The following is a 19,667-nucleotide window of genomic DNA, read 5'->3' as shown; positions in this document are numbered from 1 at the left end:
GGCGAGAACCTGACACTGGCAGCAAAAGTCGTCCACCTTGCAGACGACCGAATGTTTAACAGTTAAAATGATCACGTGACGCATATGTCCAATCAGCGTCAGCGGAAGAAATTCGCGGGAGATTCGAAAAGCGTTGTATGATTGGTCTGCGTCAGGTTGATGCTTTTATGCCCATATTTGGACATGCCGAATTCCTTTCTTATTACGTCACGTGCGTACGCCCCCACAGTACTTTCCTATGGGGACCACTAAAAAGCAAATAAAACGATTGTAAAAGCTTGTATCAAAAAAATTTTAAAAACGCCTAAGGGTATTTACCCACTCTACCTCTATACGAAATTACAGGTAATTTTGCCCAAAAATGAAGGAGTTGAATCAATTTAAAGAAGTGGCAGGAGAAGAAGAAGAAACATCAGAAAAAACAGTATTTCACTCCATACTGAAGTATGGAGTGAAATAAAAAAACAGTTGCTCAAACAACTCAATGGATAGATTTTTTACTCATTGAAAATTTCATTTTGAAAATCTATCCGGTTGTTTAAGTAACTGTTTTCTTGTGTATCTCATTATACATATATACCTGAGTTTTTAACCTTCATCGATGAATTTTGAGGTTCATGTCTGTGGTTGCAAAATATGTTCCTGCAGTCCCTGAATGAGGTGCTAGAGGGCACCAATGCCCCAGTGGAGATGATCGATGGCTACATCGGCAGCATCTCTGTTGCAGTGCCCTGGTCGGCCCTCCTCAATGACAACTGTACCATGGAGATCAAGGGCCTGGAAGTGACTCTGCAACCCAAATATCGGCCTGAGAACAGTAACAGTATGCCAGGTACATGGAATGTTCCTTATCATCTATTCAATATAGTAGGTATTGTATAAATACACCACATCAAGCTTTTCACCAAAAGGTTATGTTTTCGGTAGCCAAAATGTTATGTTTTTGTGTCTGTCTGTCTGTCAACACAATAATTCAAGAAGGATTGAATGGACTGCTAGGGGGGTAGGTCTTGTTGAGACCATAAAAAGATTAAGGATCTTATTTGCATAACTTAGTCAAACCAGGACTTAGATTAGACTGTCACTGGATGGAGAATATTATCGTCTGATAAAATTTTTTTTTTTCAAATCAGAAAATAATGATGATAATGTTGGTGATGATGATAATGATGGTGATGATGATAATGTTGGTGATGATGATGATAATAATGGTGATGATGATAATGTTGGTGATGATGATGATAATGATGGTGAAGATGTGATGGTGGTGATGATGATGATAATGATGGTGAAGATGATGGTGGTGATGATTATGATGATGTTGAAGATGGTGATGATGATGGTTACAATGATGATGCTTATGAAGATGGTGATAATGAGGCTTATGAAGATGGTGATGATGATGATGATTATGATGATGTCTGCCCACAGGGAGCATGATGAACTCCATCTGGCAGGGCAGCATGACGACCAGCATGCAGCTGGCTCAGGAGTGTCTGAAACAGGAGGCCGCGGCGGGGGATGAGCAGGAGGTCCAGCCGTTCGAGGGGCTCGAGCTCTTCGCACAGACCATAGAGACAGGTGATTTTTATTTATTTGTTAAAGGCATCCAATGCAATTTCAGGGCTAATACAAGAAGGGTTTGCCAGGCCTCTGCCCAGGTGATTTGTACTGAATCCTCCTTAGCTGATGTATAAAAAATCTTGTGAATATTATTTTGCCTTTTTTCTCTTGCAGTTCTGACCAGAATAAAAGTCACATTCGTGGACACAATAGTGAGGATTGAACACGTGCCTAAAGACTCCAAGACTGGAACTGCTCTGGAAATCCACATCAAAAGGTACTCAGACTGGATGCCAGACTGTTTTCAGGGCCTACACAGGCTAGCTGCTTAGTTCCAAATGGTGGTGCTGGCCTGTGTATGCCCTGGAAATAGTCTGACTTTCAGGTTATCATACTGGGAGTTTTAGCACATGCCAAAATATGTAGAAACATTAGGATCAAGAGTGTTTAAATGTAGGTACAGGGGTATTGTTTTTGATATGTCTGTGTGTGTGTGTGTGTGTGTGTGTGTGTGTGTTTCCACATGGCTCTTAGGGTAGGTTTTAATGAATAAGGTTGAGTTCAGTCTGTCCCAGAGTGAGAAAGCATCAATGACATCTACATCTGGTAGCACTTGCTTTTCGGTGTTTATCATTACATGACCTCCTTGAAACAGCTTCTTGTTTTCCCTTGCATGATAGATAAAGAAGGGGATTGCAAATGGGTTGCGTTGCATCAGTCTTGGCAAATTGAGCCTCTTTTTCATGAAGGATTTTCAACCTCTCCTAAAAAGTCATAACTTCATAATTTCATGGAGATCTGAGGTCTCTGAATTCATGTTGACACCTTTCTTGTTCTGTTTGTCTTCAGAATTGAGTACTTTGATGAGTGTGCAGCTGACCAGGGCAGTCCTGTAGACAGAGATGAGCCTAAGCTGATGCAGCCTGCGGCTGTGGCCACCAAAGTGTTCCACATGATGGGAGTCACCCTCCACTCAGACGAGTTCCCAGAGAGCGCCAGGACCAGTGCAAGATGTTCACCTAACATGTCTCCTCAGGTAGTATAAGTCATGAATTATTTGCTCTGGATTTTTTTTAATGTTTAGGCCACACCAATTTAATTTGTTGCTTCTCGGATTCGCCCTGTCCATGTTTTTTCTGCTTTGCCCCCCCCCCCCGCCCAAATTTTTTTCGGGGTTCTACAACTTCTAGATCAACTGAAAAATGTAAAATGCGACATATTTTGGCCCCAACGGTTGAAGAAAGTCCTTTTTTCCTAGTTGTCACAGTTTTTCAATGCAATTTTGTTTCATTAAAAGTTCAAAATCTATGGTTTTAATTATAAACCAGCCTGGTATGTTCACTTCATGGCTCATATTGTAACATTTCCGGCTGTCATGCATGGGGTGCCTTGGCCTGTTTTTTTTTTTATTTTCGCCCTGTCGCTTCATATTTTTTCTGAAAAACAATTTGAGAAACAACAAAATTAAATTAGTGTGGCCTTACCTTTGTAGAACTAGAAGGAAAACATATTGTCTTTGCCCTGTTTCCTCTTCTTCTGCTCCTAATTCTTCCGTTCCAAACAAATAAGGTCAGTGGCCAGAACCAGACGTCTGTCATCATTGTAACTAGTGTTGGGTTACAATATGATAATAATAATAATGTTGGAAGTGCCATGTAAAATGTTGAACTTTGATATAATTTCAACACAAAGATTACACAGATTGCAGAGATCAAAATTTCAATGACCACTGTTGCCTTCATCAGGATAATTAATGACTAATCACTTCAAAACATAATCTCCTTGTAATCTTTGTGTTGGAATGAAGTCAAACTTTTTACTAAGATTCTATTTTATCTATCTGTGTCACCAGTCGTCAGATTCCAACCTGTCCCCCCCGCTGACCCCCAAGATGCCGTCCCCCCTGGAGGGGAGGGGGGCGGAGTCTGACCCCCACCCACAGGTCCCCTCCAACCCCATCAAGCTGGGCGTCTGCTCCGGCATGCAGGAGGTCAAGGTCAAGGTCAAACAGAGCGAAAGCATCTCGGGACCAAAGGTAAGGTATCTGAGTCACGCGTGTAAATGTTTTGTTACCTCCATGAAAAAATGGCTGTTTTCGGTCTACGTTTTCAGATATTTTGTGGCCAGAATAACTTCAGAATGTCTGAGTGGATTGTGATGTTGATATGTGGTATGTTGGTAGGTACTGGTAGGTAGGAAGACTAAGGTCAAGGTCAATTATGGGCCTCCTTGCAGCTGTCATTGGTACTGCACAGGGATTCTGTATCTTTTCTACTGGTTTAATTGTTGATTCATGCTGCATGCTTGCACAATGATATTGACTCATAATGCCAATTATTCAAGAGGTCAGATTAAAGAACATTACAATGTATGTCACAACAGACTTGAGAATTGTCTGGCGCACTTCTCTTCCAGTTTGACCTGGAGTGCTACCTGGGGTCGTTGAACTTCTTCCTGAGCCCCAGGCAGGTTCACCTGCTGATGGAGATGGCCAATGAGATCCTCACACCAGGTCAGTAATACGGAAGGTGTCTGTTGCATCAATTTTGATTGGAAACAAATTGTTACTCAAATTAAGGACTATTACTGAGTGGCTGTAAGGTACATAATGTGTATCATATTTGTATTCAAGCTGAATCAGTACAGGAATAGTTCAAGTCCAAAATCATAAATAAATGTAAACAAGCATTGGTCTTTTTCTGACCAATACTTTTGTTTACCTTGAAGTTCACAGAAGAAAAACATAATTTTTTGCTCTGTTTCTTGTTCATCTTGTGTAGTTCTATTTCAAATACAAATGTACATGTACATGTAACTGGTGCTGTAGGAGACACCCTATTCATTATGTAGCAGGACAGAGTTGGAGGGGCTGGTCACCATAAAAAAATATGTGTTCAAGTAAGAATATACAGAGCTGTTGTTTGTTTGTTGAACTAGTCCATCTGATGATGTGAAGGTAAACATTACGTATTTGCCCTGCAAATGTTACATTTTTTCCCAGTAATTAATTAACTAGTTATCCTAAACAGCCTCAACCAGTATGAGTCCAGAGAGTCATCTGAACAAGCCCATCCGCCCGGAGGACTACCAGAAGATCGAGAGTGAACTCCAGCGTCAGTTGTACGAAGACCGGCAGCCCAAACAGCCGGTGGCGACCGGTTGGGAGGACCACATCGGTGACTACCACCTGGCCATGGGCAGGCATGCCATGGAGGGCTCACACAAGAAAGGACTAGGTAACTTAACTTAGGAGTAACAGTTGAATATGAAATAAATCTAATAATATTGTTTGAATGTTGCGTCAAGTGTGGCTAGGCTAGCAAACACATGATTAAAAGGTTGCAGGTTTGTCTGTTTGTCTGAAAGACATGTCTGGCAAGATGTTGTGTCCTGGCTAGACGTTGTTGTGATCAATTATTTTTGAAGATTCAGGTAATACTATATATAGACAGTAACTGTTAACTGACCCTAGTAGTAGTAGTTGTGTAGTATTTACCATTTGGAAAGAACAACATTATGAAACAAGTTTGACCTGTACTTTTCAACACAAGCAATTGACTCATTGAGCGGAGAGTTTGTGGTGCCCCCCCCCCCCATCTTTGTTGAGGGATGGATGTAATACATTTGTACTAAATTGTAGCTGGCATCTTTTTAAAATGCCTCTTGCAAAAAATTATGGTTCCATGTTCAGGATTCTTACTTTGTCCAATGAGATTGACTGCCTAGGCAATTCTATAACAGTTGTATTATGTATTTGTTGTCAAACTTCCAAAGTTATTAAGCTAGGGCATTTGTGTTCTAGGCATCTATCCTGTGATCTTTCCATCTGTACAATACAAGCTTCCTTATGTGGGCCTATGATGTTCTGACACTGTATCTGGCAACAACGTGTTGTGTAGCAATTCTATCAGTTTGACTGAAGTGACAATTGACTTTGCAGATGATGATGATGATGATGTGTACTACTCCATGGCAGCAGGACTGAACGTACAGCTGCCTCCCCTGGGCCAGCCCCCGGAGGTGGACCTGGAGACGTCCTTCGGGAGTAACTACAGCGCCAGCAGCAGTGACTCAGCCAGACACAGGCTACCCAGAAGTAAATATCACACAGTGATCCTCTAGCCAGTTCACTTCCTAAGCTCTCAAGGTTTTGCCTGTTTATTATGTTTACCTCCAGAGAAAAAAAACATATTGTTTCCTCCATTTTTTCTTCTTCTTCTTCCTTGTCTTTCATTCAAACAAACTATGTCAATGACATAAACCAGATTGCTGTCACTATGGTAACTGATACTGCAGCAGACACCTGTTGGGTTACATTATGTATCAACTGGCAGGACACAGTTGGAGGGGCCGGTCACCTTATATATGAATGTGTTTCAGTCTGTGTTTGAGTTTGGAGAATAAACTGAGCAGTAGTTTGTTGGGCTAGACCATGTGAAGGAAATCATTGTTGCTTTGCAAATGTTACATTAATTTTTTTATTCCACATTTAATCAATCTATGATATCAAGTTATTCTGAATATTTGTTTCAAGCTTGACCCACATTGAACAACAACTGCTGTAGTAGCTTCATCTCTTACCATTAATTTATCAAGTCTTCATAGGTTTTTAGTCATAACCATAATATACTGATAAACAAATACTAAAAACAATGTTTATAATAAGATTATTTTTGTACAGTGAACTTGTAGTTGAGATTTCTTGTATGTCCTTTTCCAGACAACAGTGCCCACAAGTTTGGGTACAGCAGCTATGCTGGTGGAGGCTCCTCCCCTTTCACAGCCACCCTGCCTAAGGGGGTCGCTGCCAATCAGAAACCCTCTAGCAGAAAAAGAAGTGAGTCTAAGAGATGTTTTCTTCTTTCAACAAGCATCTTTTGCCATGCTTCAAGAGCCTTTCTTCCAGATATTCTTCCACATAGAAAGCAATGCACCAGATTGACCTTCGATGTATTCTTGTGCATCTTGCTATGCCATTAGCACCATGAGTTATTGTAAAAATCTCAGTGTAAGGATATTCTTAGACATAAGGTTTCCTCTTTCCGACAGTGTAAGTTGTTTTGGTGTTTTAATCATAGACAATGGCTTTGATTCCCCATGAAAATGCCTGATTTTTCACACCATGTTTCATTGCAAGATCCTTGTTGCATGTAAAATTTACTAAAATTTGAGGGTTAAAGAATTTGAATTTTGTTGTTCCTGTAGCTAGAAGGACAACCTTTGTTCCTATACTGTAACAGTTTCTTGCTTTAAAATCATTTCCCGAAAGAGATAATCCCTAGACTTGAGAGTGTGTGTAGAATTTAGATGCAAAATAAACTGGGGTGTGCCACAACCCCTGGGAGCTAATCTTTTGCATAATGTACATTTTTGTCATACCTGTACCTGTAGCACCTTCAGGTCAGGAGTTGTTGGAAGAGGAGGCCAAGGCAGAGCGGACCCACTACAGACTCAAACTCAGCTGCCTGTCAATCACTCTCCTGCACAACGACCCCGTAGCCACGCCCACCAGCAGGAGCGACAAGCCTGAGTCCAGTAACCTACTACTGGACATGGCGGAGAAATACTTTGCGGACGTGATGGGGTACAGTACCTCCGCGTTTGGCTGGAAGGACCTGGCTGCCATGAAGGACAGAATAGCCAAGGCTTGCCAATACGACCATCTACAGTGAGTAGCTTTACCTAGTATTAGCCACACACACTTGATTTTATAGATGACATCCTCAGAAGACACCCAAACTAGTGCGAGCAGGCAAATAAAAAAATTCCAGCCAAAAAATGCTGCTTAACAGGAATACAAAGCTGGTGCTGTGAATCTGCGGTTACCGTAGTAGTAGTAGTACATAACTACATTGTAGCTTTTACGGCAATGTTGACCAAGCATGAGACCAAAACAGTAAAATGTACTCCTCCTACCGCAGTAACTACAGTACTACTACTACTACACTACTACTACTGTTACTACTACACTACAACTACTACAGTACTACATGTACTACCGGTATTACTACTACTACTACTACTACTACTACTACTAATTACTACAGTAAACTACAGTTACTACTACTACAGTACTACTTCTATTACTACTACTACTACTACTACTACTTGTACTGCAATTACTACTACTACTACTACAACGACTACTACTGACACTACTATAATAAACTTTTTGAGGTTGACATAAGACCTGTTACTGTTCCCAGATGTGTGGCTGCCCCTGTGATGCTGGAGTGTGACCAGAAGTCTAACACCAGCGCTCACCACCACTTCCAGCGGACCGTGGCTGACGTCAGCGTGGGTCTGCTGGACCTGGTGGAGTGTCTGTACGACAGGGACTCGCGATCCGACATGACTTCCGACCCCGCAGAACCCACATACACAGAGGTACCTGATCGTGAACCAGAGTATTTCAGCAGAATGTACAGCACCTGCGCAAAACCACGTTTTGAGCAGTACTAGTGTTCTATTCAGACCTGAAACTTTTCCTGTCATGTCAATTTTGTTTGACGTAATGTCATGACTGCCAAAGTTATGACAGTTATAGGGAAACTACGAAAAGAAAGCCACTTTAATAACATGTACAATTTTGTTCTCCACAGTTGCTCACTAGTTTCCAATCATCTGTTTAAAGTAAGAGTCTAGTGAATTAGTGTGTAATAACTCAAAGTTCCACTGTTGAACAGCTCATGAATGAACCAACAAAAGGCAGTGTTCTAGCCAACCTGAAGTTTTTTTTTTGTCATCTCAGTTTTTTGACTAACATATAATTTAATAACCTGTTAATTTAATAACCTGCCATCTCTTTCTATATCTTAACCTGCCAATTTTTGTCTGTCAAAGATGACGGATTGGTCCAAATTTTTAATGTGCCTTGATCAAAATTACGTCAAATGTCATGACAGAAAGGTAGGTGAAGGCTAGAACACTGAATAACACAGATGTTCATGCCCCCCAGCTGCTGTCCTTCCCTGACCTTCAGCAGCAGGAGACCACCAAGTCCATGTTCGCTGCCCTCCCCACCACCAGCCCCTGTCTCAAGGTCAAGTTCAAGAATGTAGATAAAGGTGGAAAGGTATGTAATGTCCACAATGTCTGATTTATTCACGAAACATTTTACATGTGACAGATGAAACTCTGAATTTTTTTATCAGGTTGGCAAGAGATTGTATGAGAAAGTTTGTTTTTATTCAACAACCAGTGGGTTTTCACTGGTTTACAGACAAAGCTGCACTGTCTATCTGGGCTGACTATCATGCCAGGTTTCTTGGATACTACCATTCATACCCTACAATTGATAAGACATCTATACAACTGTGCCCTCTAGCAGGATTCATGTAAATTACACCCATTATTGTATGGTACTATACTATACACCATATACTGTATTGACTAGAAATCTACAAGTAAAGTAGAAGTGAACTGAATGTAGATATTTGCTTACCTCTTTCAATTTCTAAGGGTCAGTGGAAGCAGATAAACATTTACTTTTAAAGGAGAAAGAAATGTTAACAGCTTTAGTGGTTGGTGTCACCATTTTATATACTGACAGATATAGCAGTTTTTATTACTGATATCTTTTTGCCAAATGCAAACATCAATGACAGTCACACAATGTGACCCTGTTCTTCCCACTATAGGGTGTGTACACAAAGCCCCCCATCCCGGAGGTGACAGTAGAGGTGGGGACGTGTGAGTGTGAGGTGGACATCAGTATCGTGGACAGACTCAACGCCCTGCTCAACCCACAGCCCCTGGCACAGATGAGCAGCTCCTCCGGAATGTTCAGTTCCATCCAGCCCACAGCTAGTATGGTGAGTCTGGATCCTTGTATCATACTGGGCTGTGATAAAGTTTTATACAGATATTCTGGCCTGTGTGATAACTAGCTATTATCACACAGGCCGCCAAATGATCCATAGAATAATTGAGTCAAAATCCAGAAACCGGATTCGGACATTGGAATTGATGTTGTAAGTCATATTTTTTGTTTAGGCACACCAAATTTTGGCACATTTCCCATTGGAATATGTGTTTTATTGGATGGGTGTGACATGAATAAAATAGAACACAGTGTATTCCGCATCACCCTCGGTCCCAGCCCTTCCACGGTTCGGATCTCCCTCTGACTTTTGGCCGTTGGGCGATCCGACCCGTGGTTGGGCTGGTACCTCGGGTGATATGGAATACACCGTCCTCTATATGTACAGTATCTGTATAGAAGAAAGAGGGCTAGGAAATAGAAAATATGGGGGAGTATAATTAGTGAAATGTTAAGAGGAACTTTACAGAAATCCAAAAAGGGTACCAAAATACTACATCCCTAGCCTATCATTATTGTCAATATACTGTATTGAAAAAGAGATGTCCTACTGACTGCTCCTATTGTTCTCTAGACGAGACAAGCCTTGTTCAGCCAAGCCTTAGATGAGACCCCCACTGCGTGTGAAAACCCCATCAGTCTGCACATATTATCCCCAGCTGCCAAGTTCCATGTCAGGTAAGGACTTGGGTACCATTTGTTTTGGTGTTTACTAATTTAATATCATACTATTAGTTTATCATTTTAAGTTGATTTGTTGATTCCCAGATTCCTACATTCTGCAGTTACAAAGCTTAACTTGTTCACAAACTGGTTGAAAGAAACAAAAACTGCCTTGGATTACACTCAGTCTGATACAATATTTTGAAGGAAGAGAGAAAATTTTGGTGTTGGGTTACATTATGTAGCAAGTGGCAGGACAGTTGGAGGGGCTGGTCACCAAATAATTATGTTTGATTGAGTATAAACAGAGCAGACCATGTTGGGATAGAGCATTTAAAGGTAAAATAATTATGCATTTTACTAGTCTTGCTTTGCAAATGTTAAAAGTTTCTTATTTTCACTTGTTTGACTTTTTATTAAACTCTGTTTAATTTCTTACCCAGATTCCCCATCCCGGACCTGAGACCACCCAACCTGGACCATCTGCCCTGGTGGAAAAAACACGTCAGGAAAGAGGTTCTGGTCCTGGATGTGACAGACTTTGACTTCCAGACAACCCTGGGGATGGGGGACATCTCACAGTACGAGCTCAAGTTCCGAGAAGTCCACGGTAGGTTCCTGTGAGCATGTAGGCAGAACGTACTGCGCCTGTGTTAAACCTGTAATGTATTGTGCATAGCACTTCGGCAGAACGTCTCATATAAGGTTGTATTTGCGCATATGTTAATGTTGGAAAAATATTGTCTGCAACAGGCAAAATTCTGATGCAATGTGGACCAAAAATCCTTCGAAAACCATGAAAAATTTGGGTTTTGCGCAGGCACAGTACATGTACTTTCTGCCAGTGTGCTATGGTACAATGTAGGTGCCTAGAAGCACATTGGCAGAACGTCCTGCACCTGTACGAACCCCAGATTTTTCATGGATTTCACTAAATGTTTTTTCAACGCTGTAACCGTTACAGAATGCTGCCCGTTGCAGGTGATTGTCTTTTCTAACACAACATTTAAAAACCACACACGATCCATGTCATCCAAGTATGACAAATATTTCACTCATTACCCTCCATGTAAATGGGGGGTATTGTTTTTACTCCGTTTCATGTTTGGTCTGATATCTGAAGATCGGTGAGAAGGAACTGTATGATATTTGGCAGATTGATGGATGGGGCCTTGGAGATTGTGTAGGTTGACTTTGAGCACCTGGTGATTGACCTTGGTACTGCAGTTTAATTTTTTATTCTATTGTTGGCACGTTATGGTCTGTGTGTGCGATGCTAAGGTAGCATGTAGTTGTGGTTACAATGGTTTAGTGATGTAAATTTGGGCCCCCTAGCTGTTTGCTTTGAACCGGAATTGCTATCTCAATGTCAGATTGTTTGCGTTGAATGATCTCAGAACCCGGTGGATGGTTGGCGATCATTTTTGGTATGTGGGTAGATGCTGATTGTCTTTGCGTTTTAGCGTGCATTAGCAGGTTGTCGTAGATTTGCATTGCTTATTTAAAAGGATTTTCACATTTTCACCCCTATTTCATAATAGGATGGTCTGTTTGACCCCAAATTGGCACAGAGTGTTTTTGTTTATACCTCCAGCTGGCAGGTCAGGCCAATCTATTTTTACCTCTAGACCATTTCTGCAGGAAATATATCTTATCTTTAATCGGTCATTCAGCAGGGAACTGGGTCATCTGGTGCTTGAGAGATCATTGACCTCAAACAAACCATGGTAACAAGACACTAAACGATTGCACATGACAGCTTGGGCAACCCCTTCCAATACGAAGTGCCACAACAAAATTCTTGAAGGATAGACATCTATAGACATCTATCATTCTGCTGATAAAAACAAAGTTTGACTCATAATATCTCTATTAAAATACACCAAAAGATTACAAAATAACAAGCTATTTCATGGAGGGACGATGTCTACGACTTCTCCTTGTTGTAACCTGTATTTTATTTTGTCAGACAGTTACCCATATCTCATTTTCATGTAACTTGCATCTTATTTTCTCTTCCCTAATGACTTTAATGAAGAATGGCCAGCAGGCCAATTTGTGTATTTCATTCATAATATCTCAATCAATCATCCCAGGACTTTACCAACTGGACCCATCAGAAGAAGCGGTGTCGTTTTGTCGGATCTCCCACGGCCAGTCAGAGGGAGACATTGACGCTCCTGTCAGCAGTGGATTTGATTGGCCAAGGTAAGACAGGTTGGTTGTTTGGTGGTCGTGCTGTTAGGGCTATTGACTCAAAATTTGCATGAAGGTTCTGGGTTCAAATTGCTAGGCACTCCACATTCTTGCGTCCTTGGGAAAGGCACTTAGCTTAGCTTCAGTTAGGGACGTCCTTTCAGATTGAAGCTAGAGGTCTTGTTTTTTTTGAGCATGTTAAAAGAAGGACCCTGCATACTTGTCAAAATGAGTAGGCTGAGTCCTTCCCAGCGTGAGTGGTTTAAAAGGTTACAGTCGTTTGACCGCACCTTCGGACGTTTTTAGGTCACCTGAGTTAGTGCTGAATGGTAGCCACTCCAGACACTTGCGATTCAGCCCCACCAATTGTTAGCTTCTCACAATTCAGCTCCAAGGAGAGAGGGGTGCACAGAAAGTGTGAAAAAGAGCAAAATGGAACGAAATTAAATGAAATATGAAGCATGAACCAAACTTAGTAGATGCACCGATAGCACAAAATGAAAATTAATTGCGTTCTTTTTTGCTCCTATTCCCACTTTCTGTACACAGAGGAGAAAGTACATGTAGTTGGCTTATGTGCAAAACACAAAAATTTAACACATTTTTCTCTCTCCTTACAGGATTGTTGTGACTGTGAAGCCGTACAACGCAGGGTCAGTTCTGGAGGAGGAGGAGGTGGAGTCGGAACCCAGCACACCAAACCACTCTCTGGAGGAGACTCTTACGGGCAAGCAGGAGCCCTCTGTCTTCTCCAACAAGAAAGTCATGTTTGAAAACGAGGAGGTAAACACACCAAGTGCTCTATTCATTGATTGTCATTTTAACAATAGTTCAGAGCACTTAAAATGAAACACTGACATGTTTGAAAATGTTAGAAGATATGTTACAACAGACAACTGTAAATCTACAGTAACTGTAGTACAGAATTATTTCAACTGAGCTTAAAGTTAAAGCATTCTTCTTTCCATTCTACTTCAAAATTAAGTGCCTGCAGAAGTAAATGAATTGACAGTTACTGTTAGTACATGGAGTAGCATCTGTTGTGCTTTTTTTGCTAAGTAAATTCAGTTATTTTAAAAAGGGCTTTTTTCCTCAAAGTGGCAATTTTTGAAAGGGTAGCAGTCCTTAGGATGGGATGTTTAGCCATAGTCCACTACTATTGTTTTCGTACCTGATGAAAGAATTTTCGATGAATTGAGATAATTTAGAAATTTGTTTTTTCCACAGATGATCATGCCGGGTGACCAGGCGGAGTTGTCAGACTTCCAGGAGACGACCATCGCCACAGCTAGAATATGTCTGGAGTTCTCCTTCCCTAACGTCAACCTGGTGTTACCGGACAAAGCCTTTTATGAGAACCTGTACAATAGGTGAGGCATCTCTTCTGCTTGCTGTAGCACGTCAGCAGAATTGTACTGCACCTGCGCTAAACCCAGATTTTTCAGGGTTTACGATGGATGTTTGGTCAACGTTGCATCAGAATTTTGCCATTTTTTCCCCACTTCCAATATAACTAAACTTGACAACACATATGGCATGTCGGCAGAACATACTGCACCTGCGCAAAACCCAGATTTTTCAGGGTTTACATTGGATGTTTGGTCAATGTTGCCTCAGAATTTTGCCTTTTGTAGACAATATCTTTCCTGATATAATATTTGAAAAGTATAGAATGGATGTCATCCTTAAAGTTTGCGATGATCATCTTAAAAGAGACGTTCTCACGAAGTGCTATGCACAGTACATTACTAAACAGCTTTTGCGTTCTGCCAACATGCTTGTTAGGATGATGATAAAAGTAAGAAGTAGATTTTGGTGCAGGATACTGCTGACTACACTACATTGACTACACTGTAGTTTTACTACATAAAAGCATTTCTTTCATCACCAAATGTAAAGTTTACAGCATTGTTTGTATGTAGTTGCATAGAAAGTGGTGTCTTTGAAAGTGGACGCCACATACATGTAGCAGTCAGTTTCTATGTACTTCCCAACTGCACATATGACTGGCATTTTGTTTAAGTATGGGGAAATTTACCTGTATGCAGAACACATTGAAGATATCCCTGTTGTTAGTAGGCACAGTATTGAAATGGTCATCTCCCTGTGTTACAGAATAAACAATGACCTGTGTCTGTGGGCGCCGGCCGCCCCGTCACCGGTAAACCCGAGTGACCAGTACAGCCTGCAGGGTCAGGTGGGGCTGGACCTGGCCAGTCAGTTCATGCAGGGGGCAGGCAAGGACAGGTTCATCATGTGCAAGTCTGCCCTGCAGTATGGTAGGTCCACTTTTGTCTTAAAGCATTATTATGTAAAAATTTTCAGCCAAAACTGTGAATAGAAATTGGAATTTTTATTATCTTGATTGTCATTTTCGATAACTTTCAACATACCGGTACATTGTTATTAGTGTTGCTATTTTGCTTTTCTGGCGACTTAGCGAAGCATGAGAATAAGTTGCACCAGGCCCACAGTATTTGTAGGAGGCTCCTAAAAAGAATGTACACAAACCGAGGAGCTGGCAGTTTTTTAACACATTTTTGTGGCGCAATGATGTTGATCTTTAACTCCCCAAATGTCATTATGAACCCAGGTAGTCTTATAACGCAAGAAAATGTATAAAACAACGATGTTTAAAATAATGAAAATCTTACATAATATCACTTAGAACCCTATCACACATTCAGAACCTTCCCTGGACCACTGACCTAGTCTGACCAGCTTCTTCTGAATCGAGCCAAATTTAAGTCAAATTTGGAGTCAAATTTGACTACCAACCATGACCAAACCACTACTGATCGAAGATATCATTTAATGACCAAATGCAATCATTTCCTGTAACAGTTGATTTTGGAAAAATATCTCCTAATTAATGTTGTATCATCCTACAGATTCTGACTCAGATGATGATGATGAGTTTGACAGCGGTCCGTTTGACAGTGGACCCTTCTACTCCACATCTGAGATCAAACAGAGACAGCACAGGAAACAGAAGCAGGAGCAGTACAGACAGAGGAGGGCCCAGAGCTTTGTGGCTGTCTCCGTCAACATCGGGCATGGCAAACTGGCCTTGGGCACAAGAATCAAGGTCAGCAGATTGTTCTATCTCTAGGCACCTAATGTATTTTGGTATTGACATTTACTGATTTAGTGTCATTGTAACAGTGGGGGGTTTATAGGCGCTACCAACTGACCCGGCCGATGGGTCTAGACCTTTTCGGCCGAGCGGTTAGAGTGTCTGCCTGTGGACTGGTCGTGGGTTCGAACCCCGGCCCGGGACCAGTGGGTTTTTATCCGTTCCTCCCGTTTCTTACACAATTTCTTAGTACATGTACATTTTCGTCATCATTTTCATACTTAAAGCATTTGAAATAGCCCAAAAACAATCTATGTGAGGAGGCCCTTTACTTTTTGGTACCACCGATAAATAGCTAGAACCAGACTATGACATCAAATTTTTGAGTCAGAGGTATTAGCATGCTATTAATATTCAATTTACTTCATTAAAAAAATGATCAGATAAAGTAGTTTGAAAAATCTAGTTTTGCCACCCAGAAATTGCTTTCAAATTGGATGCCTTTAAACAAGTAAAATTATATAATAGAAGGTCAAACAGTCAGACTCTGCAGCAGGTATTCAAACCTAACCAAAATATTATGTGTACAAATTGTGTTTTTAGAGCTCATGTTTAATTGCCAATTGTATGTGAAATAGCATGAAAATGCAAATATTTCATGGACATGCAGCCACTCTGTCATTGGTCGACCCTCTAATTCCCACACTATCATTGGTTGAACTGCTAAATGAGCTAATTGTGATGGACAGTCAGGATTCAACTTGTTTGATAGGGAATTCCTCTTGTTGCAATATTGTGTAGGATGAGGAAGGCAATTCATCTGAAGACAGACAGGGGGAGCTGCTGCTGGAGGTGAGGGATGGGACCATCTTTGTGGTGGTGAACTATCAAGGGAACCCTAACCTGGGTTATCTGTTTGTACATACCAACAAGGCAGGGGTTTTCCATAGAGGTGAGCAAATTATGTCTCTCATATAGCTTGAAACTTCATCTGAGTGTATGAAACAAGTTTTAACTCAGTCTGTAATTTCAAAAAGTTACACAAGAACATGGACTTACCCAAAATCCCTTTACCTGTGAATATTTCCAACTATTGTGCATAAATACCCAAAGTTTAAAATCACCGTGTACTTACGTGACTGAATCTTTGCCCCTGTCAGTATGTCTTGAGCTTGAATACAGATAAATGTTAATGAGATGCTGTGAACCGCAATGTAGCAAAATTTCACTTTGTCGTCAGTGTAGCAAATTTCTAGTCTAAGGAAAATTGACATGTTCACAGAACTCAATCTTCACGGTGGCAGCAAGTGCAGAGAGGGAGGGGGAGCAAAGACAAATAATTTAGTAACAGTAATCATCGTGATAAGTTCATGGCACAGAAGTGAACATGAAAACAGGACATACATTTGTAAATGTGCAGTGAAAAACAGAAATATTATGTAACAGTTACATTTGATGATACAGGTCAGGTGGATGGCCACAGCTGGGAGGACATAGTGGGCAGGGCCACACCAGACTGCCCTGACCAGCTGGACCCCCTGATCTACCGGTCAGACAGCGGTGTGTACACCAGCCTGGCCGGACTGGTGGGGACAGGAGGGGACAGCCTCAACATGCTGTCTGTGGGAGTCAGGATCACACTGGACACAGAAAAGGCAGAAACTGTTAAGGTCAGTTATGTTTTCTCATTAATATATTTACCTTTGAAGAAGGAAAATAGAACTGTTTTTGCTCTGTTTCTTCTCCTTCCTCTTTTTATGCCATTACAATTACTAGATAAGGTCAATGACCTGGACCAGAGGACTCTCACCATGGTAACTGGTGCTGTAGCAGACACCCTGTGGTGTTGGGTTACATTATGTAGCAAGTGGCAGGACAGACTCAGTCAACCAGCTTTTGCTGTCTTACAGGAGTTCTTAGTTGCTGTTGCTGTAAGAGGAGGAACGCTAAGACACAAGGTGTTTCTACAAGGACAGCACTGGTTTACACAGGTAAGGCAAAAGAGGTGTTTTTGTTTATTGTCTTACCAGTTGTACAACTGACACTTTACGTGACTTTTCATGCTCTACCCAGGTGTAAAATGGGTACCTGACTTCGGTTGGGGAGGTAAAAGGGGGTGGAAGGAGAGGGATGGGCTCCACCTTCCAATGATACTGTGATCTAGACACACACACAACCCACTGCCCCTATGACCTGAAAAAAGGCTATGGGACTACCTTTACCTTTACAGTTACTGTACTAAGTTAAATCAAATCTTGAACACTTTGAAGGCATGTGTCTCGTCTTCTTGTTTTTTCTCTGGGGTTGAGGTAGCCAACATCAACTTGCTGATGATTCTGCTACACTGTAGTATTTGGGCTGTAGAATTTGGACATTCGCACACCGGGGTATGCCCCTACTCTATTGAAAGGTGTGGTGGGTTCTTTAATGTGTGTGGAGTTACATATGGCTCTCCCCCAACGTGGGACCGCCATTTAGCATCCTAGCCGAGAGTGTTCTAATCTGTTCCATGTTCCCTTGCAGATACTAGACTTCCTGGATGTAGTAGATTACCCAATCTTGGGTTACACATTACCACACATCCTGACAGAGCTACACATCCACCTGCTGGGCTGTGCTATAGACTACAGGTATTTACAGTTACTATAGTACACACCTGTTCTTTCTTGTCCCAGTAATGCCACGATCACAATTCAATTCAGTACAGGTCTCCGTGCTAATTATGTTTTGTATATTGTAGTGTCAATTTAGTCTAATGTAGTTTGATGTTAAGTTATTTTTTACCTTTCATGGCCAGATAAAATGTCTAGAAATGCTATTATATATATTTTATAATAATATAATTTTGTATTTTGTCACAAGTTCAAACTGTTGGTTTACGGCTTTCAGTTTTTGTTTTTCTTTCGATATTACATGTAGGCCTTTGAAAAGTTAACGTTATATTGAGTTGGATCCGGTACAGCCACACCGGTACCCACCCCTAGTTACATTTGTTGAGGTATCACGCCTTTGTGCATGGCTTTGTTAAAAAAAGAATATGGTTTAGGTCATATGCATGCTTTTCCCTCGTTTTGTGGCAAGGAATTCCAGACTCGTTTTCTTGTGTTTCCCTGCAGACCTGTACACCTGCCAATGAGAGCCATGCTGACTATGGAGAAACTCAGCATATCCAGCAATATTGTTGTAGATTCTGCTATTTCTGTATTAAGGTAACCCTCCAGATCAATTTTGTTTACTGTAAATTTTGAAACTTTTGCAGTGGTTTATTTTCATGTTTTTTTGGCATTATGGCATTCCACCTTTCGAGAACAAAACATGTTGTTACTTTCTTGCAGATTTATTGTGGATGACTCAGCATTGTACCTGTCTGCTAACGTGAGGGACCAAGGACCAGTGGACCTTAAGAGAAGTAAGATCAGAAATGATTTCTACCGTGTGTTTGTGGCTGTTTCGGTTAAAGAAAATTATTGGCAGCTGTAAAATGTGACAAAGTCTCTATTGTGTAGTGCATAAATTCAAAATTCTAAACAAGTAATGCAACCAAATTTTAAATTTTTTTTTTTTTGGAATTAAATGTCAAGAAGGTATTTAATTTTACTCACAGTCCAAAAGTGCATCTTTGTGCACAAATGTCCATAGTATTATGCAACTAGTATTGCATGCCCTTTAGTTAGCAGTTGAGCATCAATTTTAAGAGTAGAATGATCTACATGGAACATTTTGATACAGAGTCAAGACTTTTCCATTTGACTCTTGAGTACATACATGTTGTTCTTAATGTTGATTTCTCTTGTCACCAGACTATGTTTGTGTGATGGACATGGGACTGTTTGAACTCAAGCTCACCTTAAATGAAGGCAGTGACACAGTAAGTTGTTTAACTGAGTTATTCTACATTTTCTCACACATACTAGCTTAACACAGTAAATGTGTCTGACTTCTCAGTCACGACTAGCAGAAGAGTAGCGTAATTGTTCTTTTAGTTTTATTGGTTCAACTCATTGTAAAACCAGTTTGAACTGTAATTCCCTAGACAAGAAATTGCACTTACCCAAATTTTCGACCGTACTACATTTTGTGCTCCAGTATTAATTTTGTTTCATGCTTAGCATTGTTTCATAATAACTTCTACCAAGAACATATGGTGAACTTTCGAGCTTGGTTATAAAGTTTGAGCTTTACTTATACATTTTGTAATAATTATTGCAACACAAAAAGGGGAACTCACCATAAATTTTGGTCGATCTCATCAACCACATTAAGATGTGTGATCCATTCTCTCACGTTGTGTTTCTACCAACACAGATGAGCTGTCATTCTTAATTTCAAGCCATGGTTTGAGATCAC

At 40.8% G+C, this 19,667-nt stretch overlaps 1 protein-coding gene across 1 annotated transcript in view; it reads left to right on the top strand.

Moving 5' to 3' along the window:
- The first annotated feature begins 598 nt into the window (after positions 1-598).
- Positions 599-19,667, top strand: part of LOC109469951 (autophagy-related protein 2 homolog B-like) — a 31,392-nt gene continuing 12,323 nt past the window's right edge. Inside the window, exons 1-27 of the mRNA XM_019768717.1 lie at positions 599-832; positions 1,432-1,581; positions 1,738-1,840; positions 2,413-2,599; positions 3,416-3,598; positions 3,979-4,075; positions 4,593-4,799; positions 5,504-5,659; positions 6,284-6,400; positions 6,955-7,231; positions 7,770-7,950; positions 8,522-8,638; positions 9,204-9,377; positions 9,960-10,063; positions 10,492-10,658; positions 12,145-12,256; positions 12,865-13,027; positions 13,472-13,614; positions 14,360-14,523; positions 15,136-15,332; positions 16,122-16,272; positions 16,785-16,990; positions 17,231-17,311; positions 17,844-17,950; positions 18,437-18,529; positions 18,656-18,729; positions 19,121-19,188. Coding sequence (XP_019624276.1) covers positions 637-832; positions 1,432-1,581; positions 1,738-1,840; positions 2,413-2,599; positions 3,416-3,598; positions 3,979-4,075; positions 4,593-4,799; positions 5,504-5,659; positions 6,284-6,400; positions 6,955-7,231; positions 7,770-7,950; positions 8,522-8,638; positions 9,204-9,377; positions 9,960-10,063; positions 10,492-10,658; positions 12,145-12,256; positions 12,865-13,027; positions 13,472-13,614; positions 14,360-14,523; positions 15,136-15,332; positions 16,122-16,272; positions 16,785-16,990; positions 17,231-17,311; positions 17,844-17,950; positions 18,437-18,529; positions 18,656-18,729; positions 19,121-19,188 — 3,975 coding nt within the window. The 5' untranslated portion in view covers positions 599-636. The remainder of the gene's footprint in view (positions 833-1,431; positions 1,582-1,737; positions 1,841-2,412; positions 2,600-3,415; positions 3,599-3,978; positions 4,076-4,592; positions 4,800-5,503; positions 5,660-6,283; positions 6,401-6,954; positions 7,232-7,769; positions 7,951-8,521; positions 8,639-9,203; positions 9,378-9,959; positions 10,064-10,491; positions 10,659-12,144; positions 12,257-12,864; positions 13,028-13,471; positions 13,615-14,359; positions 14,524-15,135; positions 15,333-16,121; positions 16,273-16,784; positions 16,991-17,230; positions 17,312-17,843; positions 17,951-18,436; positions 18,530-18,655; positions 18,730-19,120; positions 19,189-19,667) is intronic.

This window comes from Branchiostoma belcheri, unplaced genomic scaffold, assembly GCF_001625305.1.
Source record: "Branchiostoma belcheri isolate BF01 breed outbred unplaced genomic scaffold, Haploidv18h27 scaffold212, whole genome shotgun sequence".
Lineage (NCBI taxonomy): Eukaryota > Metazoa > Chordata > Leptocardii > Amphioxiformes > Branchiostomatidae > Branchiostoma > Branchiostoma belcheri.
Note: the sequence above shows the minus strand (reverse complement) of the source record. Positions and strands in the feature narration are given on the sequence as shown.